We start from the raw sequence: 27,625 nt of genomic DNA, 5'->3' as shown, positions 1-27,625 counted from the left end.
AGGAGATGATTTGTGATGTCTGGAGCGAGGTCTGTAGGAGAGTGACTGGAGGAGTAAATTCAGTGGGAGGGGAGGAAGGAAGGGATGGACTAGCTGTTTGGCAGAGAGGTGGGCCAGACCACAACCTTCGACTTTGCCTTTGAGCGACAAGGAACAAAGAAGAACTCCACTCTGCACAATTGTTGTAGTGCCCATGTCACGCTTTCCCAGCGGGTTCGGAGGGAGTAGCAAGGGAAGGAGGGACAGCAGAGACCTCCAACCTCGGGGACCTCTTAGTTTGAAGGATGCAATCCCAGCGCACTTTGTCCGATGGCGCTAGGTGCCGTAGTTCACGAGATAGAACCTTGAGGAGGTCGTAGATGCGAATTTTCTTGCTTTTGACCGAAAAGGAAACGCGACGGTTCAACTTCCGTCACGTCACGCGGGGCGCGCAGGGTGGACCAGCCCGGACTCGCATAATTCATCAGCGCGACCGCCAGCCTCGACGCGGCGCAGGAGAGTACAAGAGCAGGCGCGCACGGCGGAATCGAACTCGGGCGCGGATCCCCCGCGATGACGCACGACGTCACCCTCGCCGTCCTTCTCCCGCGCATCGCCCGTCGCCGTCGCCGTCGCAGGCTGTCCGTCAGCCTCCCGTGCGTGTCCATGCCAGTCGACCCCAGGCGGAGTGAGCCATGACGCGTCGATCGGAGCGCGTCAGTCGAGCACAGGCAGAGGCGGACCACGACCGCTGCTTCGAAGCAGTCACTCGTATGTCAGTCTCTGACCCCTCCAGACCGTCGCTCTCTCGCACGTACATACCTTATCACTCCTCCAGCCGCTCCTTCGTCTCCCGATATTCCTCTCTTCGCCCGCGATGTTCATCTTCGGTCGTCCGCCACCTCCCGGGCCGCCGCGCCTCGCCATTCCCGAGCTGCTCTTCGAGATCTTCCGCGACGCGCGCCTGAGCAGGCGAGATCTGTCGCACGCGGCGCTGGTGTGCAGGGCGTGGCACGCTGTCGCGGACGTGGTGCTCTGGGAGGACATGCCGGGTCTCGCGCCGCTCCTGATGCTCATGCCTGCGGATGCCTGGACGATGGTGAGCCCGACTGTGTGCGCGTCGGGATGAGTACTTATGCAAGCGATTAGACCCCATCGAAGAGGAGGGTGGAGAAACAGACACTCGTACGTGGGTCCTCAAACCTCATCGCTCGCTGCTAACCCCTCCAGACCTTCCGCCGTGCACTGCGCGCCTCCGACTGGGCGAATGTCGCCACTCGATCGTGCTCCGTTCGGCGGCTTACCCTCTTCGGCGCCCCACCAAATTGCGTCCAGCGCGCCATCATCGCCTGCCCACCACCCGCGAACCTGCTTCCCAAGCTGCAGACGCTCACCCTCACCCAGCTCGTGGCCCGGCTCGGGAGCGGGGACACCTTCGCCACCGCGCTGGCCAGCGCCTTCCTCCACATGCTCCTCAGTAGCAGCGCGGGCGGCCCCTGCTCCTCGCCCCGCCACCTGCGCCTCCGCGACTGCGCGCCCGACCTCGCCCGGCACGTCCTCGACCACCCACTCGCCGCCCGCCTCGAGGACGCCACGCTCGACGTGCGCCTCACCGACCTCGCGCGCCTCCCCGCGCCGCCCACCCTCCGCCGCCTCCGCGTGCACGCGCTCGACGACGCGCGCCGCGCCCTCCCGCTCCTGCCGCGCACCCTCCGCGACATCCTCCCCGCCCACCGCGCGCTCGCCCGCCTCGCGCACGTCGAGATCACGGGCCCGGTGCAGCTCTTCGACGCCGACGTCGCCGCGGTCGCGCGCGCGTGGCCGGCGCTGCAGACGCTCGTGCTCGCCCCGCACGCGACGGGCGCGTCGTGCCTGACGCTCGGCGCGCTCGTCCCGCTCGCGCGGCACTGCCCAAAGCTCGAGTTCATCGCGCTGCCGCTGTGCGCGCTGGACGTGCCGAGCGAGGGCGCGGGGGGACACTACTACCTCGGCGGTCGCTCGGTTGCCCCCCTCGGTGGTCGCCCAGTTGCCTCCCTCGACGCCGCCCCCCTCGTCCTCGTCTTGTGGCGCGCGCTAGGACGCTCGGACAGAAACTACGGCGCCCATGTGCCCGACTACGATCCCGTTCTCCTCGCCAAGTTCCTCGTGTCGCTGTTCCCCGGGATCCAGCGCGTGTCGAACGACTTGGCGGCGGAGCGCGTGGCGAAGGGACTCGCCAAGGAGAAGGTCGAGGACTACTGGGACACGCCAGTAGAGCAAGGCATCTGGGACGAGCTCGAGCGCGCTATGCCCATGGTGCGTCCGCGCTAGCCAAGGGCGCGCCCGCGAGGGGTCGTGGACGGTGGAGCACGAGTCGTAGCACTTGGGTGGTGTTTCGATGGTCGACGAAGTAGCGCCATGTTATCAGGCAAGTATCCCTTTTGTCTCCCAGTCTCACTCGGTTTTGGATGGATATTACGGTAGACCGGCTTCCGCACCCTGCTATTTATCATAGTAGTGCCACTTAACTAACGTATAGCGGTAGGATCGTCTAAGTAACTTATCAGTAGTATATGCGTTAATCAATGAACTTGGTCTTGAAGATATTACGGAGGTGAACACTCGCTCGTTGGTAGACCGAAGTATCTGTGACCCGCGCGCGACAGGAAGGACGCAGCGCGACGCCGCAGTCTTGAAAATCACGACAGCGCGTTCAGGAAAATCGCCTGAGGGTGTTGGGGGTGTACGAAATGCATTGCAAGCTCAAATACTGGACGACAAGCATCTACGTACGTGCACTACAACGACTACACACCCACCCCCTCGAAGACGATTTCTCCCACCCACGCATTTCCCCCCAACCACGCGATTCCTCCCATCCACGAAACACGCCACGCAGTCTCGCCCTCCCCCAACCACCCTACAAGCCCCCCCCCCCCCCTTCTCGGCCTCGACCGCCCCCCTTCTAGACCTCGACCGCCCCCCTTCTCGACCTCGACCGCCCCTCCCCCTTCGCTCTCGCCACCCTGCCAGTAAGAAGGTGAGTGGAACGTCCCTCCCCTCGCCGCAATCGCCCCTCCCCGCGCCGCAATCGCCCCTTCGCCGTCTGACGCCGCGTGCTCCCCCCTCGAAGTTGAAAATCAACACTCACATGATATCGGTGCCGACGCACGCGTGTGGCCCGAGAGTCGAGCGCGCATGGCCCGAAAGTCGAGCGCGCAAGTTCGTCCGGGCGCTCCCCCTCCACCTCCCCTTCGTCCCCTATCCTCCCTTTCTTTCATCGCTCCCTTTCCCCTTCAGCTCATCACCTTCCTCTTCAGCTCCCCTTCCCCTTCCGCTCCCCACCTTCCCCCTCCCCCCTCCTCCACCCATCGCACTCTCATCCGCTTCTTGTTCTCGTCCCTTCCCCTCCTCGTTCTCGTCCCTTCCCTTCCCCTCCCCCTCACCCACCCACCACCTGCACCCACGTCCCATTTCCGCACCTCCTCCTCATCTCCGGCCCCCACCCACCCAAGCACCTCCTCCCACCTCCGCGCCTCCTCCCGTCTACGCACGCCCTCCCGTCTCCGCACCTGCCTCCACCTCCGCGCACCCTCCTGTCTCCGCACCTCCCCCCACCTCCGCACCTCCTCCCCTTTCCGCATGCCCTCCCCGATTTCCCAGGCTTGAGAATCACAGGTAGAGGGTTCGCGACGATGAGTCAGGGCGCGCGACGATGGGTCAGGTCGTGAGGAGGGAGCTGGCTTGATGGAGGGGGGTCGGTCTTGAAGGAAGGGGTGTCGAGCTTGAAGGAAGGGGGTTGAGCGCGAAGAGTGCTGGGGCGAAGGGCCCGGCGCCAGGAAGAAATCTGGCGCGAAGGGGGGATTAGCGCGAGGAAGAAAATCGGCGTGAAGGGAAGGATCAGCGCGAAAAAAAAAATCCGGCGCGAAGGGGGGATCGGTGCGAAGGGGGACTCAGCGCGAAGGGGGATCAGAGCGAAGGGGGGATCAGCGGGAACGAAGGAGGACACCTCCAAGACCTCTGGCAGGGACGCCTTCCACTTGCACGTCCGTGTCCACCCCTTCCACGTCCTCCGTAGCAACGAGATTTACTCACCTTCGAAGGGATGGAGTACCCACCCCCTCGTGTTCCTCGCGGAGGGACCGCGTTCACGCCTTCGGAGGCTCGTCAGAAAGAGGGAAAAGGGGGGTCTAGGGAAGAGGTTATTACACGTAATCAGATAGCGGAGAGAGGACGAAATAATGAGAGAGAGAGCGCGCACTTACGAATCTATCGACTCTCGACTCGCGACCGAGCTGCAAAGCCCCCCCCCTCTTTCACAAGTCCCCCCTTTCTTGGTCTCAAGAAAACCTAGGACTAGAAGGAACAAAAAGGAGTCAGTAGGCGAGGAGGGGGCGAGCACGAAGGGGGGACTAACCTTCCACTCTGCCCCTCGAGAAGATGCCGTCCCCCTCGTCGAGTCCCCCTCCCCCCACCGCACTCCCCTCCTTATCCGTTTTACGTTCTCATTACTTCCCCTTCCCTTCGTCTCCAACCTCCACCCGCTTGTCGAGCACCTCCTCCCAGCGCCGCACGTCCTCCCCGATCTCCCGAGCTGCAGAGAGAGTGAGCGAAGGCAGGTCAAGTCGTCGAGAAGGGCCCCACCCGATGGAGGGGCCGAGCGGGAGGAAGGGAGCGAGGTGCGCGGCCGCGTCCACCCCTTCCACGTCATCCGTATCAAAAGGGTCTGCTCACCTTCGAAGGGGAAGACACCACCCCCTCAAGCCCATCGCCGAGGGAGCGCGTTCGCCCCTCCGGCGGCTCGTCAAGTCAGAATGGGAGAAAACGACCTGAAAGAGGTTAGCACGCGTCGCCAACGAGAAGGAAAGGGGTGCAGAGGGGGAGGATACGCACTCACGAATCCTATCGACCCCCTACTAGGCTACGAGGCGCCCCCCTCTCTGCTAAACCCTTTCCCGAACTTCAGGACATTAGAACTAAAAGGGATAACAGCGAGTCAGCATTTGAAGTGGGGGCGAGAACGAAGGAAGGAAGTGATCCCTACACTCGACTCCTTGAGAGAAAGGGACCCCCTCCCTCGCCACAAAGCTCGCCAATAGGGGCGCCGGTGGGTAAGGGGCACAGGATCTATAAAAAGGGCGTGAGACAAGGCGATTTTGGGAGAAGGGAAGGGGTGTAAACTCACCGACATCGCCCCTTTTTGACAGGAGGGAGGGCCCCTCCCTCGATACATCCCTCGCCGTGAGAGCGTGGGCTTGCTTCCGGCGCTTTGGCATCGCCTCAAACCCAGTCGGTAAGGGGGTCAGTACGCATGCGATGGCGGGGGGAGGGAGGGTGACCCACCCTCTTCGCATTATTCACCTAGGGAGCCCGCGCGCGCCTCCGGCGGCTCGGGCTCGCCAAAAAGCTCATCAAAAAGGGCCCCTCCGTCGCTTTTCGAGGCGCCGAGGAAAAGGGCACCGCACCCTCGCCGCATGACTCGCCGAGAGTGCCCGCATGCGCCACCAGCGGCGCGCCCCCTTCAAAGTAAACGGTCAGACAGGATTTCAGCACGCCAAAAAGGGGGTTATGGAAGGGGGGAACAAGGTAGGGGCACGAATTACCAGCGATTTCGTCCCCTCTCCCGAGTGAGGGCTCCCCCAATCCACGCCTTTCCGCCCCAAAAAGGTGGGGGAACATCTCCCTCGTCGCGTAGCTCATCCGAGGAAGCGCGCGCATGCCTCCGGCGGTTCGACCTAGTGGCAAGGGGGTACTTGAGTACGCTTTAACAGTCACATGAATAAGCGTGCGACTCACCAATATGGCCACCCCTCTCGCGTGTGCAGGTCGCCCCCTACCACGGCCAATCCCTCGGAAATGTGGGGAAATCCCTCCCCCATCGCGCACCTCGCCCAAGGGTGCGAGTGCGTACCTCTAGCGGCTGAAAGTGGGGAAGATGTAGGTTAGTAAGCCCGAGAAAAAGTAGAAAAGGGAGGAACTCACCGACATTTCGCCCTCCCCCCTCCCGTCGTGGGAAGCGCCTGCACCAGTCCCTTTCCCCAAAAAGGGGTGGGGGAGACCCCTCCCCGTCGCATCGTTCACCGAGGAAGCGCACGCGCGCCTCCGGCGGCTCGGCCTGGTCAGAATATGGGCTCAGTAAGTACGCTTTGTCAAAGAACAGCAGAAGGGTAATATCCCACCTAGGATCCCCCCCCTCTCGACGAGTAAGGGCATCCCCACCTTCCTCCTTCGCCAAAAAACGGGGAAATACCCTTCCCCCGTCGTCAATCTTGCACGAGGGGGCGCGGGCACACATCCAACGACGGGGGTCACCGAGGAAATCCATCTACGAAAGGGGTTAGCGAGATTAGCGGACGACGGGCATAACTCACAGGAGCGCATGAATATCCCCCCTTCTCCCTTTCTCGTCGCAGAGAGCCCCCCTCCATCATCAACCTTCTCGGAGGGAACTCGCGCGTGCCTCGAGCGTCTCGGAAACGGACGACATTTCGCTAGGGGAGGGGGTCAGCCCGGTTCCAAAGCGCGAGGGGCCTGTCAAAACTAACTGGTGCAGACGGAGGGTAGATGACCCTCATCGCGTCGCTCGTTCGAGACGGAGCGCGCACGCCTTCGGCAGTTCCAGGCGGTCGATTATTGTGGCATCTAGAATCCCGTTAGCGCGATTTGAGGCGAAATTGCGGAGAGTAACCCCCTCCACCGTTGAGCTCGTCTACTCACCAGTCCCCCTTCACCCCCCAAACCCGATAGGGCACCGTTTCTCCCCCCAAGACTAGGCCCAAAGAACCCCCTCGGATCGTCGCATGCCGTCAAAACGACCGATTAGAAGGGCCTGGACAGAACGCGGGGGGTGGGGGTGGCCTGAATCGCTGGGGTCGGTGACGGAGAGGGTCGAGGCCGGCCGCCGCGTCGACGTGGGAGTGGGGGAATGACGAGAGGTGGTGACGCGAGCGGTGCGCTCGCCGTCTGCGGTGAGATGAGCCACTACGCGCGACGACGGATGCGTGAACTCACCGATGCCGAGAGCGCTCGTGCGTCGTCAAAGTCTTCTCGTCGTCGTCTTGAGCAGCGCGTGGAGGGTTGATATGTCGGTGCTTCGGTGTCGTCGAAGGACGTGCAGGGCCCCGCCGCTGCCCAGACGGCATAGAAGGGTCTCCTTCGCAGTGGTCAAGCAGAGCAGACACGGAGGAGATCACGCTCACCGTCCATTTTCACTCAGAACCGCACCGCGAGTACCGGAGGCGCAGTGAAGGGGGCAGGAGTTCCTGGAAGTTGTCTCCCGCGGTCGCAGAGCAGACCGACTTCCATTGGTGAGCCTTCTGCGTGCGTCGGCATCGGGGCGAGCGAGCTGCTGACGACGACGTCGGCGTCGATGGCGGCGAGAGAAAGGTGACCGTCGCGAATAGTGGGGGCCGGCGTGATGGCCTAGAACAAAGCGAGTCAGGGTGGCGCGACATCGAAAACTCAGCCCGTCCTTACCCGACAGGCACAGGCGGGACGGCGGCGAGTGGTCCTATAGCTATCCAGCGAGTCAGTACGCATAGTAAATAGAGAAAAAGGAAGTGAGCGTACCGGGAAAACGTAGAAAGTCGGTAGTGCTTTCGGTGTCGATTGATGGTGCGTGTCTGAAAAAGGCCGCGTGAGTGGATCAGTGAGCGGGTAGAGCGCTATCAGGAGAGCAGACACGGGGAAGAGTAGGTCGTAGTAGTCTAGGATATAATCCTAGTCAGTACGAAGCCGGGAGTGAAGAACGAAGACTCACGAAGCAATGTAAAACGAGTAGAGAGTAAGACCTGCATAGAGAAGGGTCAGAAGAGTTAGAGCAAGCAGATGAAGCGAGCACTCACACTGCACGCGACGTTACAAGATCCGACTGAGAAGGTAGAGGAGGTGAGGGAGGGTCAGACAAGTGGAGGAAGGGCTTGGAATGCTGAATGAGGCGGTCAACTATCCTCCCCTTTATACTTCGCGAGCGGCCCACGCCGCGTCCAGTGCCGCCCAAACTTCCAGACCGGCGTTGAATATTTCCGGATCAGACCTCGGCGGTCCGCGACCGAGACCCGTCCAGCGGAAAGTCGGAAGATTGGGGGGAGGGGCGCGGAGTGCGCGCATGCAATCTTCCGCCGCATCCCTGCGCGAATGTCAGCCAGAGCGCGAGCAGAAAGCATCGAGGCTTGCTCACCCGGGCAGGGGATGCCGTGCACGTGGCGTCCGGCGGGGAAGGGCGGAGGGTTTATGCGACCTGTCCGCTCGGTGGCACGCAAGTTGCAGGACAACGTACATCTTCCTTTCGTCCGCGTCGTCTGCAAAACAGCGTCAGTAACGTCGCGGAGAGGACGAGGGACGCCACGTGGCACGTGTTGATGTTGACTTGGCGCGGGATGAGCGCGAGACTGAGGAGGAAGAAGTCGAACTCACTTCCATCACGCTATATCTCCATTTAGCAGGCCTTGAGCTGCGCGGAGGGCGGCACGTTTTTGGCGCCTCTCCCTCCCTCGCACACTTCCCGAAAGACCCAGTAGTTACGCGACACGTGTATGCCGTCGTGTCGACATGTTGCGCGGGCGTCGGCGAGGGGAAAATGGGGTTGCTCCATTGTTCTCGCTCCGGTGAGGATAGCGGGATGAGCGCGGACGCGCCGAGGCCGCCGCTGGCGCGCATCAAATTTCCAAAATTCTGATCCGATATTTCAGTGTCCAGAGCGTCGTGTTTGGGAGCATGCGCGTGCTGTAAAGTGGAGGAACTCGCGGGGGAATAATGAAGGCGGCGCACGGGTATCCGACGATTTGAACGTCAGGGCCGAAGCCGGCGAGCGGACGGATGTTTTGAGAATGTTAGGGAATGGGTTCGGGATGACGTACATGTGTCGTTGTCGTCGGTATTCAACGCGCAGGTGACGGGGAATATGTAGGTTGAGGAAAAGGCGGTCGTGTATTGTGAGTGCGGGAATGCCCTGGGGCTTGCCAAACTCCCTTAAGTACGTGTATACTACTTCAATATCAAGATTCTGTGCTTATCCGATCAGCGCGGGTCCCTGCGGTGTATGCACGAACGCACCAAAAACGACGCCACATATTCCAAACCACCTTCCCGACGTCCTACTGACCTCGCGCGGTCGCCAAACAGCGGCGCAGCTACTGATATATGATCGGGTCGATGCCCCCCACCGATCTTTGAAGGTCAGCTATCTCCGCCAAAGTGGTCACCTACCGAGGGTAACCGGGTCGGTTGTGCATACATCCCACTTCGACCTTCAGACACGATAAGGGAGGACGCGTTCCCTGCTGATCGATGCAGCGCAGTGCTCGAACAATACATCGAGGGCGTATTCGGGATGTGTCCGGACCCATCGTGGGTGCTGGGGGTAATGGGGGATAGGTGCTGTAGCCTGAGATCGCGTCGTGAAGCGCTAGACGCGTGGTATGAGGAGTTCCGAGGGATCCCGGTGTGCTGTCCATTCCACTCGTCTGGGATGCTGAGCTGTACTCTCGAGGACGTGGGAGCCGTCGTCAGAACTGCGGGGGGCGACGGCGATGAGAGCAGAACGCAGATGGAGCGGCGGGGGAAGTGCGGTCGGCAATTGCCGACGACCGGCGGCGCGGGGCGGAAGCCGGTAAGCGCCCGGCGCTTGTTGCACGCGGCTTGATCTCGACCGTCACCATCGTTCCCCGTGTCTGCGCGCCGCCCTGTCGATCGTCTTCCCGCTGAGCGGGTGACTCTGGCGACGTCGGGGAACTTCTTTCTGTCCCCTATTCGTCTTTTGCAATATCATATCCAGTTCTCTATGACCCAGATACCGCAAGCAATCGTTACGAAAGGCGCAGGGAAGAGCCCGCGCGTGGCAGTCTCCTCGCTGTGCTGCGCGCTGCTCAAAACACGTGTATATGCGATGACAAGGCCGCCGTCTCTCAGGCACCCGCGCAGGGTAATCTAGGTAAGTCCCCGCGCGGGGCAACTTGTTGATTTGTTGACTCCGATGTGCTTCTCGTGAAAACCTTCCGACTTTGGTAGGTTTTCCCGCCTCCCCGCGATCCCGACGGCCGGGGGCACGAGCCTTCGGCCGCTCTCGTGCGCTCTCGCACCGCCGACTGTCCGTCTTGCTCCCCGAACGTCTCGTCGACGGCCGCGCCGTGTCCGTCCTCCCTTGTCATCTCGTCGATCTTGTCGGCGACGCGCACGCAAAAGCGGCGAGAGCTCTTGCTCGATTGTCTTTCACATCACCACCCAACACAAGACTCAAGCTCGGTCTTTGACGAGGCGCAGCTCGTTACGCGCGCACATCGGTTTGGGTATGGAGTAGACGGATTTGCGCCCGGCGAGCGGGAATATACAGTACGTGATACATCCCTCGCTACGAATGTCTCGCGCTCACCTTGATCTAGACTCTCCTGATATCGTCTAAGTCTTCCCTGTCGTTCGTCTCCGCCACCGCCGCTGTCCGAGTCCTCAGAACTCACGGAAAATTCTCCTCATCGCCGCACGCCACCCCAACCGAATTCATCGCTGAAGCAACAGATCGTCGTCCGCCGAGCGGTGCAATACGGTGCGTGGTACGATGTCTGTCTCCCAGTCCAGCGCTCACAAATGTCCAGGCCCCGAACGCCGAATCTCCTCCACGAAACGGGCCTGGAATTTCGGTCCTCCGAGAGAAGGTCTCGCCCACCGGCTCCACCTATCCCTTCCTTTCCCTCAACTCCTTTCGCTGCTCAACCACGATCGCGCTCTTCACGACCACGCCTCATCGCCGCATTCCACGCCTCATCGCCGCATTCCACGCCTCATCGCCGCATTTCACGCCTCACTGCCCCATTTCATCCCCCATCGCTGCATTCCACGCTCACTATCCGAGTCAAGCGCCGAAGCAACGGCCGATTTTATCCGCCGAGGGTCGAGCGGCGCCGTACAATGCTTCAGGCGAATTTACGGTGCGTGATACCTCTCTCGAGCTCATGCAGAAGACTTACGACGCTCTAGATTGTTCGCGGGAGGCGACGACGCCATCAATCGCCGCTCGGCGAGCGAGGCTGTCGCGTTCAGGCCATCTGTATCTTTCCAAAACCTCCGACGTCTCGCGCTCATCGTCTCCGCATCGTCATCATGCCGTCGCACTCACATCTCTCTTCTCCCTCTGTGAGCAGCAACACGGGCTCGCTCGTCAACCTCAACAACTCGTGCTCGACCTCGGTAACTCTTCCTACCACTTCCGCATCGTCCTCGCGCCGACCCAAGCACTGAAGCAATAGATTTTCGTCCGCCGAGCGGAGTGATCAGGTACGTGCTCTGCTTTTAGCTCACGAGTCGATCGCTCATTCGCTATGTTTCCCTTCAGGTCTCGCCTCTGCTTCAAGTCTCCTTCCCTCGGTTGCCTCGCCCCTCCCCTCGGTCGCCTCACCTCTCCCGTCGGTTGCCTCGCCTCGCCCCTCCTACCGCCTCAAGTCGCCTTCCACCTCCCTTCGCCTCGCTTCTCGCCTTACACCACCTCCCATCTCTTCGCCTTTCGCCTCCCTTCGCCCCAAACTTCCTCGCGCTCCTCAAGCTCCTCAACCTCTCCTCGCGCTCCCCCAACCTCTCCAATGCGCTCCTGGCAACGCCCAGCCTCCTAGCGCCTTCTGATCAATACAGCAACATATTTTCGTCCGCCGAGCGACCTAATCAGGTCTGGGCTCTCGTCTCTGAGTCGACCCGTCGTATTTGATTCTTCCCATCATCTTGGGACTTTGCAGTCGGCCGAGCATTTTCCTGACTTCCCAAGTGCTTGGGTGAGCGCTCGGGGTCTTTGCTAATGCTTCGAACGCTTCGGCGCGTTTTTGCGCATCCTCCCTAACCCTTCGAGCACTCCACTAATCTCCTGGGCGCCTCGCTCGCCTCGTCGAGCCTTATATACTATACTGTGCATGTTGTTGTGTACTCCTTTGTGTGCCTTTTGTTATAGACTTGTTTGTTTGCTCTCGACTCGTCTATTTGCTTTCGACTCGGCTGTTTGCTCCTGACTTGTCTGTTTGCTCTCGACTCATCTTCTTCTTCGACTCATGAGTCTCGCTTCAGGGCCCATCCGAGTCTTGCTCGTAACTCGTCCAGGTCTTGCTCGTTACTAACCCAAGCCTCGCCCACCATCTCACGAGCAAGTCTCCAATTCTAGACTCACAAGCAAGTCTGCACTTCTCGACTCTCGACGAGGTCTCGAAGACTGACCTTCTTGACACGGCCTTCACATCCCGTCTCGGCCTTCTCATGCCATCTCGGTGTTCTCATGCCATCTCGGTGTTCTCATGCCATCTTGGTGATCTCATCTCGTCTTGGTGTTCTCATCTCCTTCTCGGAGTTCTCATCCCTGCAATGGTGTCTGTAACCCTACCAGCGTCTTCCCAACATCCTGCCAGCGTCTTCCCAACATCCTGCGAGCCTCGACCTCGGCTTCTCCTGTCCGTCGACCTACGACAACCTCCGTCGAGGCCTCGACCCAGTGCTTCTCAATCCCCTCATGCTCCATCCATTCTCTCTATCCCCTGCACTCCATCCATTTTCTCTATCCCCTGCGCTCCGTTCATTCTCTCCAACCCATTCACATACCTTTGGTCACTCGTAGCTTATCCGTATACTCACAGCTCATCAGTGTACTTGCAGCTCATCACTCGGTGTATATAGTATGAGCGAGCATGAGAGAAGCTGTCTCGCAGCCCTCCCTTATATACTCCCACCACCGACTGGCCTCGAGCCCTCGGATCAGGTCGCGAGAGGTAAATCGGAGCACTCGAAGGGGTCGTATGACGGAACAGAGCCGAGGACCTGAATTACCGGGCCCTCGACCGGAGCAGCACAGCCGTCGGGCGGAAATGAAGCGCCGTCGAACGACTATTGACCGAGATCACGGAAGACTTTTGGTAATCAGGAGATGATTTGTGATGTCTGGAGCGAGGTCTGTAGGAGAGTGACTGGAGGAGTAAATTCAGTGGGAGGGGAGGAAGGAAAGGATGGATTAGCTACTTTGCAGAGAGGTAGGCCAGACCACACGCTCCCAACTCGCCTTTGAACGACAAGGAACGAGCAACAAGTCCGCTCTGCACAATTATTGGAGTGCCCGTGTCACGCTTTCCCAGCGAGTTCGGAGGGAATAGAATGGGAAGGGCTGATAGCAGGGACCTGTAACCTCGGGGACCTCTTAGTTTGAGGAATACGATCCCAGCGCACTTTATCCGGAGGCGCTAGGTGCCGCGGTTGGCGAGATAGAACCTTGAGGAGGTCGTAGATGCGAATTTTCTCGCTTTTGACCGAAAAGGAAACGCGACGGTTCAACTTCCGTCACGTCACGCGGGGCGCGCAGGGTGGACCAGCCCGGACTCGCATAATTCATCAGCGCGACCGCCAGCCTCGACGCGGCGCCGGAGAGTACAAGAGCAGGCGCGCACGCCGGAATTCGAACTCGGGCGCGGATCCCCCGCGATGACGCACGACGTCACCTCTGCCGTCCTTCTCCCGCGCATCGCCCGTCGCCGTCGACGGGCGCCCCCCGCGGGCTGTCCGTCAGCCTCGCGTCAGTCGACCGCAGGCAGAGTGAGCCATGACGCGTCGATCGAAGCGCGTCAGTCGAGCACAGGCAGAGGCGGACCACGACCGCTGCTTCGAGGAGAGCAGAGAAGCAGTCACTCGTATGTCAGTCTCTGACCCATTCAGACCGTCGCTCTCTCGCACGTACATACCTTATCACTCCTCCAGCCGCTCCTTCGTCTCCCGATATTCCTCTGCTCGCCTGCGATGTTCATCTTCGGTCGTCCGCCACCGCCCGGGCCCCCGCGCCTCGCCATTCCTGAGCTGCTCTTCGAGATCTTCCGCGACGCGCGCCTGAGCAGGCGAGATCTGTCGCATGCGGCGCTGGTGTGCAGGGCGTGGCACGCTGTCGCGGACGTGGTGCTCTGGGAGGACATGCCGGGTCTCGCGCCACTTTTGATGCTCATGCCTGCGGATGCCTGGACGATGGTGAGTCCGGCAGTGTGCGCGTCGGGATGAGGACTGACGCAAGCGATTAGACCCCGTCGAAGAGGAGGGTGGAGAAACAGATATTCGTACGTGGGTACTCCGACTCCATCATCAGTCTCTAACCCCTCCAGACCTTCCGCCGTGCACTGCGCGCCTCCGACTGGGCGAATGTCGCCACTCGATCGTGCTCCGTTCGGCGGCTTACCCTCTTCGGCGCCCCACCAAATTGCGTCCAGCGCGCCATCATCGCCTGCCCACCACCCGCGAACCTCCTTCCCAGACTGCAGACGCTCACCCTCACCCAGCTCGTGGCCCGGCCCGGGAGCGGGGACGCGTTCGCCACCGCGCTCGCCTGCGCCTTCCTCCACATGCTCTTCAGCAGTGGCGCGGACACACCCTACTCCTCACCTCGCCATCTGCGCCTCCGCGACTGCGCGCCCGACCTCGCCCGGCACGTCCTCGCGCACCCGCTCGCCGCCCGCCTCGAGGACGCCACGCTCGACGTGCGCCTCACCGACCTCGCCCGCCTCCCCGCGCCGCCCACCCTCCGCCGCCTCCGCGTGCACGCGCTCGACGACGCGCGCCGCGCCCTCCCGCTCCAGCCGCGCACCCTCCGCGACATCCTCCCCGCCCACCGCGCGCTCGCCCGTCTCGCGCACGTCGAGATCACGGGCCCCGTGCAGCTCTTCGACGCCGACGTCGCCGCGGTGGCACGCGCGTGGCCGGCGCTGCAGACGCTCGTGCTCACCCCGCAGACGACAGGCGCGTCGTGCCTGACGCTCGGCGCGCTCGTCCCGCTCGCGCGGCACTGCCCAAAGCTCGATTTCATCGCGCTGCCGCTGTGCGCGCTGGACGTGCCGAGCGAGGGCGCGGCGGGGCACTACTACCTCGGCGGTCGCCCGGTTGCCTCCCTCGACGCCGCCCCCCTCGTCCTGGTCCTGTGGCGCGCGCTAGGACGCTCGGACAGGAACTACGGCGCCCATGTCCCCAACTACGATCCCGTTCTCCTCGCCAAGTTCCTCATCTCGCTGTTCCCCGGGCTCAAGCGCGTGTCGAACGACTTGGCGGCGGAGCGGGTGGCGAAGGGACTCGCAAAGGAGAAGGTCGAGGACTACTGGGACACGCCAGTAGAACAAGGCATCTGGGACGAGCTCGAGCGCGCTATGCCTTTGGTGCGCTCGCGCTAGCCAAGGGCGCGCCTGCGAGGGGTCGTGGACGGTGGAGCACGAGTCGTAGCACTTGGGTGGTGTTTCGATGGTCGACGAGGTAGCGCCATGTTATCAGGCAAGTATTCCTTTGGTCTCCCAGTCTCACTCGGTTTTGGATGGATATTACGGTAGACCGGCTTCCGCACCCTGCTATTTATCATAGTAGTGCCACTTAACTAACGTATAGCGGTAGGATCGTCTAAGTAACTTATCAGTAGTATATGCGTTAATCAATGAACTTGGTCTCGAAGATATTACAAAGGTGAACGCTCGCTCGTTAGTAGACTGGATTATCTGCGACCCGCGCGCTCCACGAAGGCCGCAGCGCGACGCCGCGTTCTTGAAAATCACGACGCCGCATTCAAGAAATTTCGCCCGAGGGTGTTGGGGGTGTACAAAATGCATTGCAAGCTCTAATACTCGACGACAAGCATCTACCTACGTGCACTACGACGACTACACACCCACCCCCTCGACGACGATTCCCCCCACGCGCGCGATTCCTCCCACCCACGCGATTCCTCCCACCCAAGAAATACGCCACGCAGTCTCGCCCTCCCCCGACCACCCTATCAACCCCCCTTCTCGGCCTAGACCGCCCCTCCCCCATCGTTCCCCCCACCCTGTGAGTAGGGAGGTGTTCGAAACACCCTTCCCCGTGCCGCAATCGCCCCTCCCCGCGCCGCAATCGCCCCTTCGCCGTCCGACGCCGCGCGCGCCCCCCTCGAAGTCGAAAATCAACCCTCACACGATTTCGGTGCCGACGCACGCGAGTGGCCCGAAAGTCGAGCGCGCAAGTTCGTCCGCGCGCTCCCCCTCCCCTTCGTCCCCCATGCTCCATTTCCTTCACCGCTCCCCTTCCCCTTCAGCTCTCCACCTTCCTTTTCAGCTCCCCACCTCCTCCCTCCCCTCCTCCGCCCATCGCACCCCCATCCACTTCTCGTTCTCGGCCCTTCCCCTTCACTTCATCTCCAACCCCCTCCATCCTTCCCACCCATCTCACGCGCACCTTCCTGAAGCCGCACGCCTTCCCCGATCTCCCAGGCTTGAGAGTCGCGGGCACAGGGTGCGCGACGTCAGAGATCAGCGCGTGGAAGGGCCGAGCACGAAGGGGAGGTCGAGCGCGAGGGAGGGGTTAAGCGAGGGAAGGGCTGGGGGAAACCGTCCTGCGTGAGGAAGAAATCCGGCGCGAAGGGGGAATCAGCGCGAGGGGAAGGTTAGCGAGAAGGAGATCAGCGGGAAGGGGGACACTACGAGGATGTCGGGCAAGGACTCCTTCCACTCGCGCGTCCGTGTCCACCCCTTCCACGTCCTCCTTAACAACGAGATTTACTCACCTTCGAAGGGGGAGGGATTATCCAACCCCGCGAGTTCTTCATGAAGGGACCGCGTTCACACCTTCGGAGGCTCGTCAGAAAGAGAGAAAATGGTCTAGAGAAGAGGTTAGTACTCCTCATTGAATAGCGGGGCGAGGGTGCGCACTTACGAGTTGATCGACTCACAGCAAAGTTACGAAGCGCCCCCTTTTCGTAAAGTAGAGAGGACAGGAGGGAATGAGCACGCGAAGTGGAGGGGCACGAAGGGGGAACTAACCTCACACTCACCCCCGCGAGGAGACTCCCCTCTCCATTCCTTCCCCCTCGTCGACCTCCCCCCACCGCACTCCCCTCCTTATCAGTTTTACGTTCTAATTAATTCCCCTTCCCTTCGTCCCCAACCTCCACCCGCTTGTCGAGCACCTCCTCCCAGCGCCGCACGTCCTCCCCGATCTCCCGAGCTGCAGAGAGAGTGAGCGAGGGCAGGTCAAGTCGTCGAGAAGGGCCCCACCCGATGGAGGGGCCGAGCGGGAGGAAGGGGATAAGGTGCGCGGCCGTGTCCATCCCTTCCACGTCATCCGTATCGAAAGAGTCTACTCGCCTTCGAAGGAGACGACTCCACCCCCCTCAGGCCCCTCACCGAGGGAGGGCGTTCGCCCCTCCGACGGCTGTCCAGTCAGAAAGGGAGAAAAGGACCTGAAAGAGGTTAGCACGCGTCGTCAACGAGAAGGAAAGGGGTGCAGAGGGGGAGGATACGCACTCGCAAGTCCTATCAACGCACTACCACGCTACGACGCGCCCCCCTCTCCGCTAAACCCTTTCCTGAACTCCAGGACATTAGAACTAGAAGCTCTAGAAGCGAGTCGCCATGCGAAGTGGGGGCGAGAACGAAGGAAAGAACGAACCCTACACTCGACTCCTTGAGAGAAAGGAGGAGGGAGGGACCCCCTCCCTCGCCACAAAGCTCGCCTTTAGGGGCGCCGGTGAATAAGGGGCACAGGATCTATAAGAAGGGCGTGAGACAACGCGCTTTTGGGAGAAGGGAAGGGGTGTTAACTCACCGACATCACCCCCCTTCAACGACAGGAGGAAGGGCCCCTCCCTCGTTACATTCCTCACCGAGAGAGCGCGGGCTTGCCTGCGCCGTTTCGGCATCGACCCACACCCGGTCTGTAGGGGGGTCAGTACGCATGCGACGGCGGAGGGAGGGAGGGAGACCCACCCTCTTCGCATTACTTACCTAGGGAGCCCGCGCGCGCCTCCGGCGGCTCGGGCTCGGCGAAAAGTCCATCGAAAAAGGAAAAAAGGGCCCCTTCCCCGCTTCTCCAGCCGCCGAGCGAAAGGGCACCCCACCCTCGCCGTGTGACTCGCCGAGTACGCCCACGCGCGCCACCAGCGGCTCGCCCCCCTCTAAGTAAACGGTCAGACAGGATTTCAGCACGCCAAAAAGGGGGTATAGAAGGGAGGAACAAGGTAGGTGGGCACAACTTACCAGCGATTTCACCCCGTCTCGCGAGTGAGGGCACCCCCAACCTACCCCTTTCCCCCGAAAGGAAGGGGGGATCCTTCCCCCTTCGCGTAGCTCACCCGAGGAAGCGCACGGCCACCCCCTCTCGCGTGTGCAGGTCGCCCCCTACCACGGCCAATCCCTCGGAAATGTGGGGAAATCCCTCCCCCATCGCGCACCTCGCCCGAGGGTGCGAGTGCGTACCTCTAGCGGCTGAAAGTGGGGAAGATGTAGGTTAGTAAGCCCGAGAAAAAGCAGAAAAGGGTGGAACTCACCGACATTTCGCCCTCCCCCCTCCCGTCGTGGGAAGCGCCTGCACAAGTCCCTTTCCCCAAAAAGGGGTGGGGGAGACCCCTCCCCCGTCGCATCGTTTACCGAGGAAGCGCACGCGCGCCTCCGGCGGCTCGGCCTGGTCAGAATATGGGCTCAGTAAGTACACTTCATCGAAAAAAGCAGAAGGGTAATATCCCACCTAGAATCCCCCCCCTCTCGACGAGTAAGGGCATCCCCACCTTCCTCCTTCGCAAAAAAACGGGAAAATACCCTTCCCCCGTCGTAAATCTTGCACGAGGGGGCACGGGCACACGTCCAACGACGGGGGTCACCGAGGAAATCCATCTACGAAAGGGGTTAGCGAGATTAGCGGACGACGGGCATAACTCACAGGAGCGCATGAATATCCCCCCTTCTCCCTTTCTCGTCGCAGAGAGCCCCCCTCCATCATCAACCTTCTCGGAGGGAACTCGCGCGTGCCTCGAGCGTCTCGGAAACGGACGACAATTCGCTAGGGGAGGGGGTCAGCCCGGTTTCAAAGCGCGAGGGGCCGGTCAAAACTCACTGGTGCAGACGGAGGGTAGATGACCCTCATCGCGTCGCTCATTCGAGACGGAGCGAGCACGCCTTCGGCAGTTCGGGGCGGTCGATTATTGTGGCATCTAGAATCCCGTTAGCGCGATTTGAGGCGGAATTGCGGAGAGTAACTCCCTCCACCGTTGAGCTCGTCTACTCGCCAGTTGCCCTTCACCCCCCAAACCCGATAGGGCACCTTCTCTCCCCCCAAGACTAGGCCCAAAGAACCCTCTCGGATCGTCGCATGCCGTCAAAGTAACCCCCAAAAAGGGCCTGGACGGAAGGTGGGGGGTGGGGGTGGCCTGAATCGCTGGGGTCGGTGACGGCGAGGGTCGAGGCCGGCCGTGGCGTCGACGTGGAGGTGGGGGAAGGACGAGAGGTGGTGACGCGAGCGATGCGCTCGCCGTCTGCGGTGAGATGAGCCACGACACGCGACGACGGAGGCGTGGACTCACCGATGCCGAGAGCGCTCGTGTGTCGTCAGAGGCTCCCCGTCGTAGTCTTGCGCAGCCCGGGTGAGGTCAAAATGTGGGTGCCTCGATGTCGTCGACGACCGTGTAGTGCCCCGCTTCTGCCCGAACGGCGTCGACGGGTCTCCTTCGACGATTATCAAGCAGAGCAGACACGGAGGAGATCGCGCTCACCGTCAATTCTCACTCAGAACCGCACTGCGAGTACTGGATGCGCAGTGAAGGGCGCGGGAGTGCCTGGTCACAGAGCAGACCGACTTCCAACGGCGAGCCTTCTGCGTGCGCGTCGAGGCGAGCAAAATGCTTACGACGATGACGGCGAGGAGAAAGGTGACCGTCGCGGATAGTGGGGGCCGGCGTGATGGCCTAGAACAAAGCGGGTCAGGGTGGCGCGACATTGAAAACTCAGCCCGTCCTTACCCGATAGGCACGGGCGGGACGGCGGCGAGTAGTACTATAGCTATCCAACGAGTCAGTACGCATAGTGAATAGAGAAAAAGGAAATAAACGTACCAGAAAAACGTAGAAAGTCGTTAGTGCGTTTGGTGTCGATTGATGATGCGCGTTCGAAGAAAGCTGTGAGAGAGGATCAGTGAACGGGTAGAGCGTTATTAGGAGAGCAGACGCGGGGAACAGCAGGTCGTGATAGTCTAGGATGTAATCCTAGTCAGTACGAAGCCGGGAGTAAAGAAGCCAGACTCACGAAGCAATGCAAAACGAGTAAATAGCAAGACCTGGTTAGAGAAGGGTCAGAAGAGTCAGAGCAAGTAGATGAAGCGAGCACTCACACTGCACGCGACGTTACAAGATCCAATTGAAAAGGGGGAGGAGGTAAGGGATGGTAAGAGAAGAGGAGGAAGGGATTGGAATGCTGATTTGAAGCGGTGAGGTGACCTACCCTTTATACTTCGCGAGCGACCCAACGCCGCGTCCAGTGCCGCCCAAACTTCCAGACCGGCGTTGAGTATTCCCGGATCAGACCTCGGCGGTCCGCGGCCGAGACCCGTCCAGCGGAAAGTCGGAAGATTGGGGGGAGGGGCGCGGAGTGCGCGCATGCAATCTTCCGCCGCATCCCTGCGCGAATGTCAGCCAGAGCGCGAGCAGAAAGCATCGAGGCTTGCTCACCCGGGCAGGGGATGCCGTGCACGTGGCGTCCGGCGGGGAAGGGCGGAGGGTTTATGCGACCTGTCCGCTCGGTGGCACGCAAGTTGCAGGACAACGTACATCTTCCTTTCGTCCGCGTCGTCTGCAAAACAGCGTCAGTAACGTCGCGGAGAGGACGAGGGACGCCACGTGGCACGTGTTGATGTTGACTTGGCGCGGGATGAGCGCGAGACTGAGGAGGAAGAAGTCGAACTCACTGCCATCACGCTATATCTCCATTTAGCAGGCCTTGAGCTGCGCGGAGGGCGGCACGTTTTTGGCGCCTCTCCCTCCCTCGCACACTTCCCGAAAGACCCAGTAGTTACGCGACACGTGTATGCCGTCGTGTCGACATGTTGCGCGGGCGTCGGCGAGGGGAAAATGGGGTTGCTCCATTGTTCTCGCTCCGGTGAGGATAGCGGGATGAGCGCGGACGCGCCGAGGCCGCCGCTGGCGCGCATCAAATTTCAAAAGTTCTGATCCGATATTTCAGTGTCCAGAGCGTCGCGTTTGCGTGCCGTAAAGTGGAGGAACTCGCGGGGGAATAATGAAGGCGGCGCACGGGTATCCGACGATATGAACGTCAGGGCCGAAGTCGGCGAGCGGACGGATGTTTTGAGAATGTTAGGGAATGGGTTCGGGATGACGTACATGTGTCGTTGTCGTCGGTATTCAACGCGCAGGTGACGGGGAATATGTAGGTTGAGGAAAAGGCGGTCGTGTATTGTGAGTGCGGGAATGCCCTGGGGCTTCCCAAACTCCCTGAGATACGTGTATACTACTTCAATATCAAGATTCTGTGCTTATCCGGTCAGCGCGGGTCCCTGCGGTGTATGCACGAACGCACCAAAAACGACGCCACATATTCCAAACCACCTTCCCGACGTCCTACTGACCTCGCGCGGTCGCCAAACAGCGGCGCAACTACTGATATATGATCGGGTCGATGCCCCCCACCGATCTTTGAAGGTCAGCTACCTCCGCCAAAGTGGTCACCTACTGAGGGTAACCGGATCGGTTGTGCATACATCCCACATCGACCTTCAGACACGATAAGGGAGGACGCGTTCCCTGCTGATCGACGCAGCGCAGTGCTTTGACAATACATCGAGGGCGTATTCGGGACGTGTCTGGACCCATCGTGGGTGCTGGGGGTAATGGGGGATAGGTGCCGTAGCCTGAGATCGCGTCGTGAAGCGCTAGACGCGTGGTATGAGCAGTTCTGAGGGATCCCGGCGTGTCGCTCGTTTCATTCGTCAGGGATGCTGGGGTGCACGTCCAAGGACGCGGGGGCCGTCGTCAGAACCGCGGGGGGCGACGGCGATGAGCGCAGAGCGCAAGAGGAGCGGCGGGGGAAGAGCGGTCGGCAGTTGCCGATGACCGGCGGCGCGGGGCGGAAGCCGGTAAGCGCCCGGCGCTTGTTGCACGCGGCTTGATCTCGACCTTCACCATCGTTCCCCGTGTCTGCGCGCCGCCCCGTCGATCGTCTTCCCGCCATGCGGGCGACTTTTGCGACGTCGAGGGAATCTTCTCTGTGCTCTATTCGTCTTATGCAATATGACACCCAGTTCTTTACGACCTGGATCCGGCAAGAAATCTTTGCGAAGGACGCGGGGAAGAGCCCGCCCGCGGCAGTCTCCTCGTTGAGCTTCGCGCTGCTCGAAACACGTGTATATGTGACGACAAGTCCACCTCAACTCAGGCACCCGTGCGGGGTGATCTAGGCAAGTCCCCGCGCGGGGCAACTTGTTGATTTGTTGACTCCGATGTGCTTCTCGTGAAAACCTTCCGACTTTGGTAGGTTTTGCCGCCTCCCCGCGACCCCGACGGCCGGGGGCACGAGCCTTCGGCCGCTCTCGTGTGCTCTCGGACCGCTGACTATCCGTCACGCTGCCCGAACGTCTCGTCGACGGCCGCGCCGTGTCCGTCCTCCCTTGCCATCTCGTCAATCTTGTCGACGATGCGCACGCTCGACCGTCTTTTACATCGCCACACAACACAAAGCCCAAGCACGGCCTTCGACGAGGCGCAGCCCGACACTAGCGCGCTTCGGTTTGGGTCCTGAGTAGACGGATTTTCGCCCGGCGAGCGGGAATATACAGTACGTGATACACTCCTCGGTAAAGATGTCGCGCGCTCACCTTGATCTAGACTCTCCTCATGTCGTCCAAGTCCTCCCTGTCGTTCGTCGACGCCAACGTCGCTGTCCGAGTCCTCATAGCCCACGGAAAACTCTCCTCATCGCCGCACGCCACCCCAACCGAATTCATCGCTAAAGCAACAGATTGTCGTCTGCCGAGCGGTGTAATACGGTGCGTGGTACGACTTCAGTCACCGAGTCGAGCGCTCACAATTGTCCAGGCCCTGAACGCCGAATATCCTCCACGAAACGGGCTCGGAATTTCTGTTCTCCGAGCGAAGGTTTTGCCTTCTTGTGCCCATCGGCTCCCCGCATCGCTTTCTTTCCCTCGACCCCCTTCGCTGCTCAACCGCGCACGCGCTCTCCGCGGTCACGCCCCGTCGCCGCATCCCACGCCTCATCGCCCAATTTCATCCCTCATCGCTGCATTCCACGCTCACCAATCGAGTCAAGCGCCGAAGCAACGGCCGATTTCATCCGCCGAGGGTCGAGCGGCGCCGTACGATGCTTCAGGCGAATTTACGGTGCGTGATACCTCTCTCGAGCTCATGCGGAAGACTTACGACGCTCTAAGTTGTTCGCGGGAGGCGACGAGGCCATCAATCGCCGCTCGGCGAGCGAGGCTGTCGCGTTCAGGCCATCTGTATCTTTCCAAAACCTCCGACGTCTCGCGCTCATCGTCTCCGCGTCGTCATCGTGCCGTCGCACTCACGTCTCTCTTCTCCTTCTGTGAGCAGCAACATGGGCTCGCTCGTCAACCTCAACAACTCGTGCTCGACCTCGGTAACTCTTCCTACCACTTCCGCATCGTCCTCGCGCCGACCCAAGCACTGAAGCAATAGATTTTCGTCCGCCGAGCGGAGTGATCAGGTACGTGCTCTGCCTTTAGCTCATGAGTTGACTGCTATTTCTTTGTTTTTCCCTTCAGGTCTCGCCTTCGCCTCTGCTTCAAGGCTCCTTCCCTCGGTTGCATCGCCTCTCCCCTCCTATTGCTTCAAGTCGCCTTCCGCCTCCCTTCACCTCGCTTCTCGCCTCACATCACCTAGCTTCTCGCCTCCCATCTCCTCGCCTTTCGCCTCCCTTCGCCTCAAACTTCCTCACGCTCCCCAAACCTCCTCGCGCTCCCCAAACCTCTCCGACGCGCTCCCGACGACGCCCCACCTCCCAGCGCCTTCTGATCAATAAAGCAATGTATTTTCGTCCGCCGAGCGACCTAATCAGGTCTGGGCTCTCGTCTTTGGGTCTTCCCATCATCTTGGGACCTTGCAGTCTGCCGAGTGCTTCTCTGACTTCCCAAGTGCTGGGGTGAGCGCTCGGGGTCTTTACTGACGCCTCAAACGCTTCGGCGTGTCCTTGAGTGCTTTACTGACCTTCTAGGCACCTTGCTCGCCTCGTCGAGCCTTATATACTATACTGTATCTCTTGTTGTGTACTCCTTTGTGTGCCTTTTGTGATAGACTTGTTTGTTTGCTTTCGACTTGGCTGTTTGCTCCTGACTTGTCTGTTTGATCTCGACTTGTCATCTACATCTTCCACTCATGAGGCTCGCTTTCGAAGCCCATTGGAGTCTTGCTCGTAACTCGTCAGAGTCTGGCTCGTTACTAACCCAAGCCTCGCCCACCATCTCACGAGCAAGTCTCTGATTCTAGACTCACGAGCAAGTCTGCACTTTTTGACCCTCGACGAGGTCTCGAAGACTGACCTTCTCGACACGGCCTTCACATCCCGTCTCAGTGTTCTCATGCCGTCTCGGTGTTCTCATCCTGTCTTGGTGTTCTCATCCCGTCTCGGTGTTCTCATTTCCGCCTCGGCCTTTTTGTTGCTGTCATGATATTCTCGTCCCCACAATGGTGTCCGTAACCCTACCAGCGTCTTCCCACCATCACGCCAGCCTGGACCGCGGCTTCTCCTGCCCGTCGACCTACGACAACCTCCGTCGAGGCCTCGACCCAGTGCTTTGCAATCCCCTCATGCTCCATCCATTCTCTCTATCCCCTGCGCTCCATCCATTCTCTCTATCCCCTGCACTCTGTCTATTCCCTCTATCCCCTGCGCTCCGTCCATTCTCTCCAACCCATTCACATACCTTTGGTCACTCGTAGCTTATCCGTATACTCGTAGCTCATCAGTGTACTTGTAGCTCATCACTCGGTGTATATAGTATGAGCGAGCATGAGAGAAGCTGTCTCGCAGCCCTCCCTTATATACACCGACCACCGACTGGCCTCGAGCCCTCGGATCAGGTCGCGAGAGGTAAATCGGAGCACTCGAAGGGGTCGTATGACGGAACAGAGCCGAGGACCTGAATTACCGGGCCCTCGACCGGAGCAGCACAGCCGTCGGGCGGAGATGAAGCGCCGTCGAACGACTATTGACCGAGATCACGGAAGACTTTTGGTAATCATAAGATGATTTGTGATGTCTGGAGCGAGGTCTGTAGGAGAGTGACTGGAGGAGTAAATTCAGTGGGAGGGGAGGAAGGAAGGGATGGACTAGCTATTTTGCAGAGAGGTAGGCCAGCCAACAATCTTCGACTTTGCCTTTGAGCGACAAGGAACGAGCAAGAACTCTGCTCTGCACAATTGTTGTAGTGCCCATGTCACGCTTTCCCAGCGAGTTCGGAGGGGATAGCAAGGGAAGGAGGGAGAGCAGAGGCCTGTAACCTCGGGGACCTCTTAGTTTGAGGAATACGATCCCAGCGCACTTTATCCGGAGGCGCTAGGTGCCGCGGTTGGCGAGATAGAACCTTGAGGAGGTCGTAGATGCGAATTTTCTTGCTTTTGACGGATTAGGAAACGCGACGGTTCAACTTCTGTCACGTCACGCGGGGCGCGCAGGGTGGACCAGCCCGGACTCGCATAATTCATCAACGCGACCGCCAGCCTCGACGCGGCGCAGGAGACTACAAGAGCAGGCGCGCACGCCGGAATTCGAACTCGGGCGCGGATCCCCCGCCATGACGCACGACGTCACCTCTGCCGTCCTTCTCCCGCGCATCGCCCGTCGCCGTCGCCGTCGCAGACTGTCCGTCAGCCTCGATGCCAGTCGACCGCAGGCAGAGTGAGCCATGACGCGTCGATCGAAGCGCGTCAGTCGAGCACAGGCAGAGGCGGACCACGACCGCTGCTTCGAGGAGAGCAGAGAAGCAGTCACTCGTATGTCAGTCCCTGACCCATCCAGACCGTCGCTCTCTCGCACGTACATACCTTATCACTCTTCAACCCGCTCCTTCCTCTCCCGATATTCATCCTCGGTCGTCCGCCACCGCCCGGGCCCCCGTGCCTCGCCATTCCTGAGCTGCTCTTCGAGATCTTCCGCGACGCGCGCCTCAGCAGGCGAGATCTGTCGCACGCGGCGCTGGTGTGCAGGGCGTGGCACGCTGTCGCGGACGTGGTGCTCTGGGAGGACATGCCGGGTCTCGCGCCGCTCCTGATGCTCATGCCTGCGGATGCCTGGACGATGGTGAGTCTGGCAGTGTGCGCGTCGGGATGAGGACTGACGCGAGCGATTAGACCCCGTCGAAGAGGAGGGTGGAGAAACAGACATTCGTACGTGGGTACTCCGACCTCATCGTTCGTTGCTAACTCTTCCAGACCTTCCGCCGTGCACTGCGCGCCTCCGACTGGGCGAATGTCGCAACTCGATCGTGCTCCGTTCGGCGGCTTACCCTCTTCGGCGCCCCACCAAATTGCGTCCAGCGCGCCATCATCGCCTGCCCACCACCCGCGAACCTCCTTCCCAGACTGCAGACGCTCACCCTCACCCAGCTCGTGGCCCGGCCCGGGAGCGGGGACGCGTTCGCCACCGCGCTCGCCTGTGCCTTCCTCCACATGCTCCTCAGCAGCAGCGCGGGCGGCCCCTGCTCCTCGCCCCGCCACCTGCGCCTCCGCGACTGCGCGCCCGACCTCGCCCGGCACGTCCTCGCGCACCCGCTCGCCGCCCGCCTCGAGGACGCCACGCTCGACGTGCGCCTCGCCGACCTCGCGCGCCTCCCCGCGCCGCCCACCCTCCGCCGCCTCCGCGTGCACGCGCTCGACGACGCGCGCCGCGCCCTCCCGCTCCCGCCGCGCACCCTCCGCGACATCCTCCCCGCCCACCGCGCGCTCGCCCGCCTCGCGCACGTCGAGATCACGGGCCCGGTGCAGCTCTTCGACGCCGACGTCGCCGCGGTGGCACGCGCGTGGCCGGCGCTGCAGACGTTCGTGCTCACCCCGCATACGACAGGCGCGTCGTGCCTGACGCTCGGTGCGCTCGTCCCGCTCGCGCGGCACTGCCCAAAGCTCGAGTTCATCGCGCTGCCGCTGTGCGCGCTGGACGTGCCGAGCGAGGGCGCGGGGGGACACTACTACCTCGGCGGTCGCTCGGTTGCCTCCCTCGACGCCGCCCCCCTCGTCCTGGTCCTGTGGCGCGCCCTAGGACGCTCGGACAGGAACTACGGCGCCCACGTGCCCGACTACGATCCCGTTCTCCTCGCCAAGTTCCTCGTGTCGCTGTTCCCCGGGCTCAAGCGCGTGTCGAACGACTTGGCGGCGGAGCGGGTGGCGAAGGGACTCGCAAAGGAGAAGGTCGAGGACTACTGGGACACGCCAGTAGAACAAGGCATCTGGGACGAGCTCGAGCGCGCTATGCCTTTGGTGCGCTCGCGCTAGCCAAGGGCGCGCCTGCGAGGGGTCGGGAATGGCGGAGCACGAGTCGTAGCACTTGGGTGATGTTTCGATGGTCGACGAGCTAATGCCATATTATCAGGCAAGTATTCCTTTGGTCTCCCAGTCTCACTCGGTTTTGGATGGATATTACGGTAGACCGGCTACCGCCCCCCTGCAGGCAGGTGGTACTATTTAGCACATTAGTGCCACTTAAGTAACGTATAGCGGTAGGATCGCCTACGTAACTTATCAGTAGTATATGCGTTAATGAATGGACTTGGTCTCCAGATATTACGGAGGTGGCCTCGAAGCTATCAACGAGGTGAACACGCTTGCTTGTAGGAGGTCGCTGCTGTAAACGCGTCCTTGTCAGTAGTCAGCACGGATTCAGAGGCGGAGTGCGAAGATGAGAGTGGC

General features: G+C 60.9%; 10 protein-coding genes across 10 annotated transcripts; 7 read left to right on the top strand and 3 right to left on the bottom strand.

Annotated features, from left to right (window-relative positions):
• The first annotated feature begins 556 nt into the window (after positions 1-556).
• On the top strand, positions 557-2,482 carry SCHCODRAFT_02630289 (uncharacterized protein). The gene is made up of 3 exons (XM_003030298.2): positions 557-1,078; positions 1,129-1,164; positions 1,210-2,482. The coding sequence occupies exons 1-3, from the start codon at positions 857-859 to the stop codon at positions 2,287-2,289; spliced, it is 1,338 nt and encodes a 445-aa protein (XP_003030344.2). The 5' UTR covers positions 557-856; the 3' UTR covers positions 2,290-2,482.
• A 2,818-nt stretch (positions 2,483-5,300) lies between these two features.
• On the top strand, positions 5,301-5,726 carry SCHCODRAFT_02507286 (uncharacterized protein; the record flags this gene model as incomplete). Its single annotated transcript, XM_050343193.1, has 1 exon — positions 5,301-5,726. A coding segment is annotated over one exon (426 nt), but the record flags the coding sequence as incomplete, so codon positions are not given.
• On the bottom strand, positions 5,407-6,687 carry SCHCODRAFT_02331431 (uncharacterized protein). The gene is made up of 7 exons (XM_050342395.1): positions 6,676-6,687; positions 6,504-6,600; positions 6,330-6,449; positions 6,138-6,283; positions 5,941-6,073; positions 5,755-5,878; positions 5,407-5,693 (listed from the first exon to the last, which is right to left on the bottom strand). The coding sequence occupies exons 2-6, from the start codon at positions 6,531-6,533 to the stop codon at positions 5,792-5,794; spliced, it is 516 nt and encodes a 171-aa protein (XP_050199009.1). The 5' UTR covers positions 6,534-6,600; positions 6,676-6,687; the 3' UTR covers positions 5,407-5,693; positions 5,755-5,791.
• A 90-nt stretch (positions 6,688-6,777) lies between these two features.
• Positions 6,778-8,818, bottom strand: SCHCODRAFT_02702572 (uncharacterized protein; the record flags this gene model as incomplete). The annotated part of the gene is made up of 10 exons (XM_050346960.1): positions 6,778-6,921; positions 6,970-7,111; positions 7,183-7,380; positions 7,435-7,474; positions 7,528-7,580; positions 7,640-7,664; positions 7,718-7,748; positions 7,921-8,086; positions 8,138-8,258; positions 8,728-8,818. The coding sequence occupies 10 exons, from the start codon at positions 8,816-8,818 to the stop codon at positions 6,778-6,780; spliced, it is 1,011 nt and encodes a 336-aa protein (XP_050199008.1).
• A 154-nt stretch (positions 8,819-8,972) lies between these two features.
• SCHCODRAFT_02736425 (uncharacterized protein) lies at positions 8,973-11,685 on the top strand. The gene is made up of 4 exons (XM_003030299.3): positions 8,973-9,568; positions 9,967-10,287; positions 10,338-11,139; positions 11,285-11,685. The coding sequence occupies exons 1-4, from the start codon at positions 9,290-9,292 to the stop codon at positions 11,566-11,568; spliced, it is 1,686 nt and encodes a 561-aa protein (XP_003030345.2). The 5' UTR covers positions 8,973-9,289; the 3' UTR covers positions 11,569-11,685.
• A 1,710-nt stretch (positions 11,686-13,395) lies between these two features.
• On the top strand, positions 13,396-15,330 carry SCHCODRAFT_02600684 (uncharacterized protein; the record flags this gene model as incomplete). Its single annotated transcript, XM_003030300.1, has 4 exons — positions 13,396-13,506; positions 13,669-13,929; positions 14,061-15,101; positions 15,325-15,330. The coding sequence occupies 4 exons, from the start codon at positions 13,396-13,398 to the stop codon at positions 15,328-15,330; spliced, it is 1,419 nt and encodes a 472-aa protein (XP_003030346.1).
• Positions 15,331-15,569: 239 nt separating this feature from the next.
• SCHCODRAFT_02630282 (uncharacterized protein) lies at positions 15,570-15,731 on the top strand (the record flags this gene model as incomplete). Its single annotated transcript, XM_050345581.1, has 1 exon — positions 15,570-15,731. A coding segment is annotated over one exon (162 nt), but the record flags the coding sequence as incomplete, so codon positions are not given.
• A 1,097-nt stretch (positions 15,732-16,828) lies between these two features.
• Positions 16,829-21,075, bottom strand: SCHCODRAFT_01097780 (uncharacterized protein; the record flags this gene model as incomplete). The annotated part of the gene is made up of 18 exons (XM_003030729.2): positions 16,829-17,054; positions 17,094-17,149; positions 17,235-17,456; positions 17,515-17,527; positions 17,573-17,623; positions 18,236-18,369; positions 18,504-18,578; positions 18,625-18,744; positions 18,799-18,895; positions 19,070-19,216; positions 19,265-19,406; positions 19,467-19,645; positions 19,700-19,739; positions 19,793-19,855; positions 19,983-20,013; positions 20,068-20,353; positions 20,405-20,525; positions 20,985-21,075. The coding sequence occupies 18 exons, from the start codon at positions 21,073-21,075 to the stop codon at positions 16,829-16,831; spliced, it is 2,094 nt and encodes a 697-aa protein (XP_003030775.1).
• A 1,507-nt stretch (positions 21,076-22,582) lies between these two features.
• SCHCODRAFT_02736375 (uncharacterized protein) lies at positions 22,583-23,822 on the top strand (the record flags this gene model as incomplete). The annotated part of the gene is made up of 2 exons (XM_003030301.3): positions 22,583-23,345; positions 23,491-23,822. 2 exons carry the CDS (start codon positions 22,583-22,585, stop codon positions 23,745-23,747), a joined length of 1,020 nt encoding a protein of 339 aa, XP_003030347.1. The 3' UTR covers positions 23,748-23,822.
• A 1,616-nt stretch (positions 23,823-25,438) lies between these two features.
• SCHCODRAFT_02545695 (uncharacterized protein) lies at positions 25,439-27,621 on the top strand. Its single transcript, XM_050343638.1, has 3 exons — positions 25,439-25,590; positions 25,743-26,024; positions 26,156-27,621. Exons 1-3 carry the CDS (start codon positions 25,519-25,521, stop codon positions 27,209-27,211), a joined length of 1,410 nt encoding a protein of 469 aa, XP_050199006.1. The 5' UTR covers positions 25,439-25,518; the 3' UTR covers positions 27,212-27,621.
• Positions 27,622-27,625: the final 4 nt, after the last annotated feature.

The sequence above is a fragment of the Schizophyllum commune genome (genome assembly GCF_000143185.2).
Source record: "Schizophyllum commune H4-8 unplaced genomic scaffold SCHCOscaffold_8, whole genome shotgun sequence".
Classification (NCBI taxonomy): domain Eukaryota; kingdom Fungi; phylum Basidiomycota; class Agaricomycetes; order Agaricales; family Schizophyllaceae; genus Schizophyllum; species Schizophyllum commune.
Note: the sequence above shows the minus strand (reverse complement) of the source record. Positions and strands in the feature narration are given on the sequence as shown.

Excerpts from the sequence above, each read along its gene's own strand:
- SCHCODRAFT_02736425 (XM_003030299.3), top strand. The coding sequence starts at position 9,290 with ATGTGTCCGGACCCATCGTGGGTGCTGGGGGTAATGGGGGATAGGTGC. Across the intron at positions 10,288-10,337 it reads CCGGCGAGCGGGAATATACA|ACTCTCCTGATATCGTCTAA; the intron begins GTACGTGATACA and ends ACCTTGATCTAG. Across the intron at positions 11,140-11,284 it reads ACAACTCGTGCTCGACCTCG|GTCTCGCCTCTGCTTCAAGT; the intron begins GTAACTCTTCCT and ends GTTTCCCTTCAG.
- SCHCODRAFT_02630289 (XM_003030298.2), top strand. The coding sequence starts at position 857 with ATGTTCATCTTCGGTCGTCCGCCACCTCCCGGGCCGCCGCGCCTCGCC. Across the intron at positions 1,079-1,128 it reads CTGCGGATGCCTGGACGATG|ACCCCATCGAAGAGGAGGGT; the intron begins GTGAGCCCGACT and ends GCAAGCGATTAG. Across the intron at positions 1,165-1,209 it reads GGGTGGAGAAACAGACACTC|ACCTTCCGCCGTGCACTGCG; the intron begins GTACGTGGGTCC and ends TAACCCCTCCAG.
- SCHCODRAFT_02331431 (XM_050342395.1), bottom strand. The coding sequence starts at position 6,533 with ATGAGGGTCATCTACCCTCCGTCTGCACCA. Across the intron at positions 6,284-6,329 it reads GGGGATATTCATGCGCTCCT|ATGGATTTCCTCGGTGACCC; the intron begins GTGAGTTATGCC and ends CCCCTTTCGTAG. Across the intron at positions 6,074-6,137 it reads CGAGAGGGGGGGGATCCTAG|GCCGAGCCGCCGGAGGCGCG; the intron begins GTGGGATATTAC and ends TATTCTGACCAG.
- SCHCODRAFT_02545695 (XM_050343638.1), top strand. The coding sequence starts at position 25,519 with ATGACGCACGACGTCACCTCTGCCGTCCTTCTCCCGCGCATCGCCCGT. Across the intron at positions 25,591-25,742 it reads GTCGCCGTCGCAGACTGTCC|ACCGTCGCTCTCTCGCACGT; the intron begins GTCAGCCTCGAT and ends TGACCCATCCAG. Across the intron at positions 26,025-26,155 it reads CTGCGGATGCCTGGACGATG|ACCTTCCGCCGTGCACTGCG; the intron begins GTGAGTCTGGCA and ends TAACTCTTCCAG.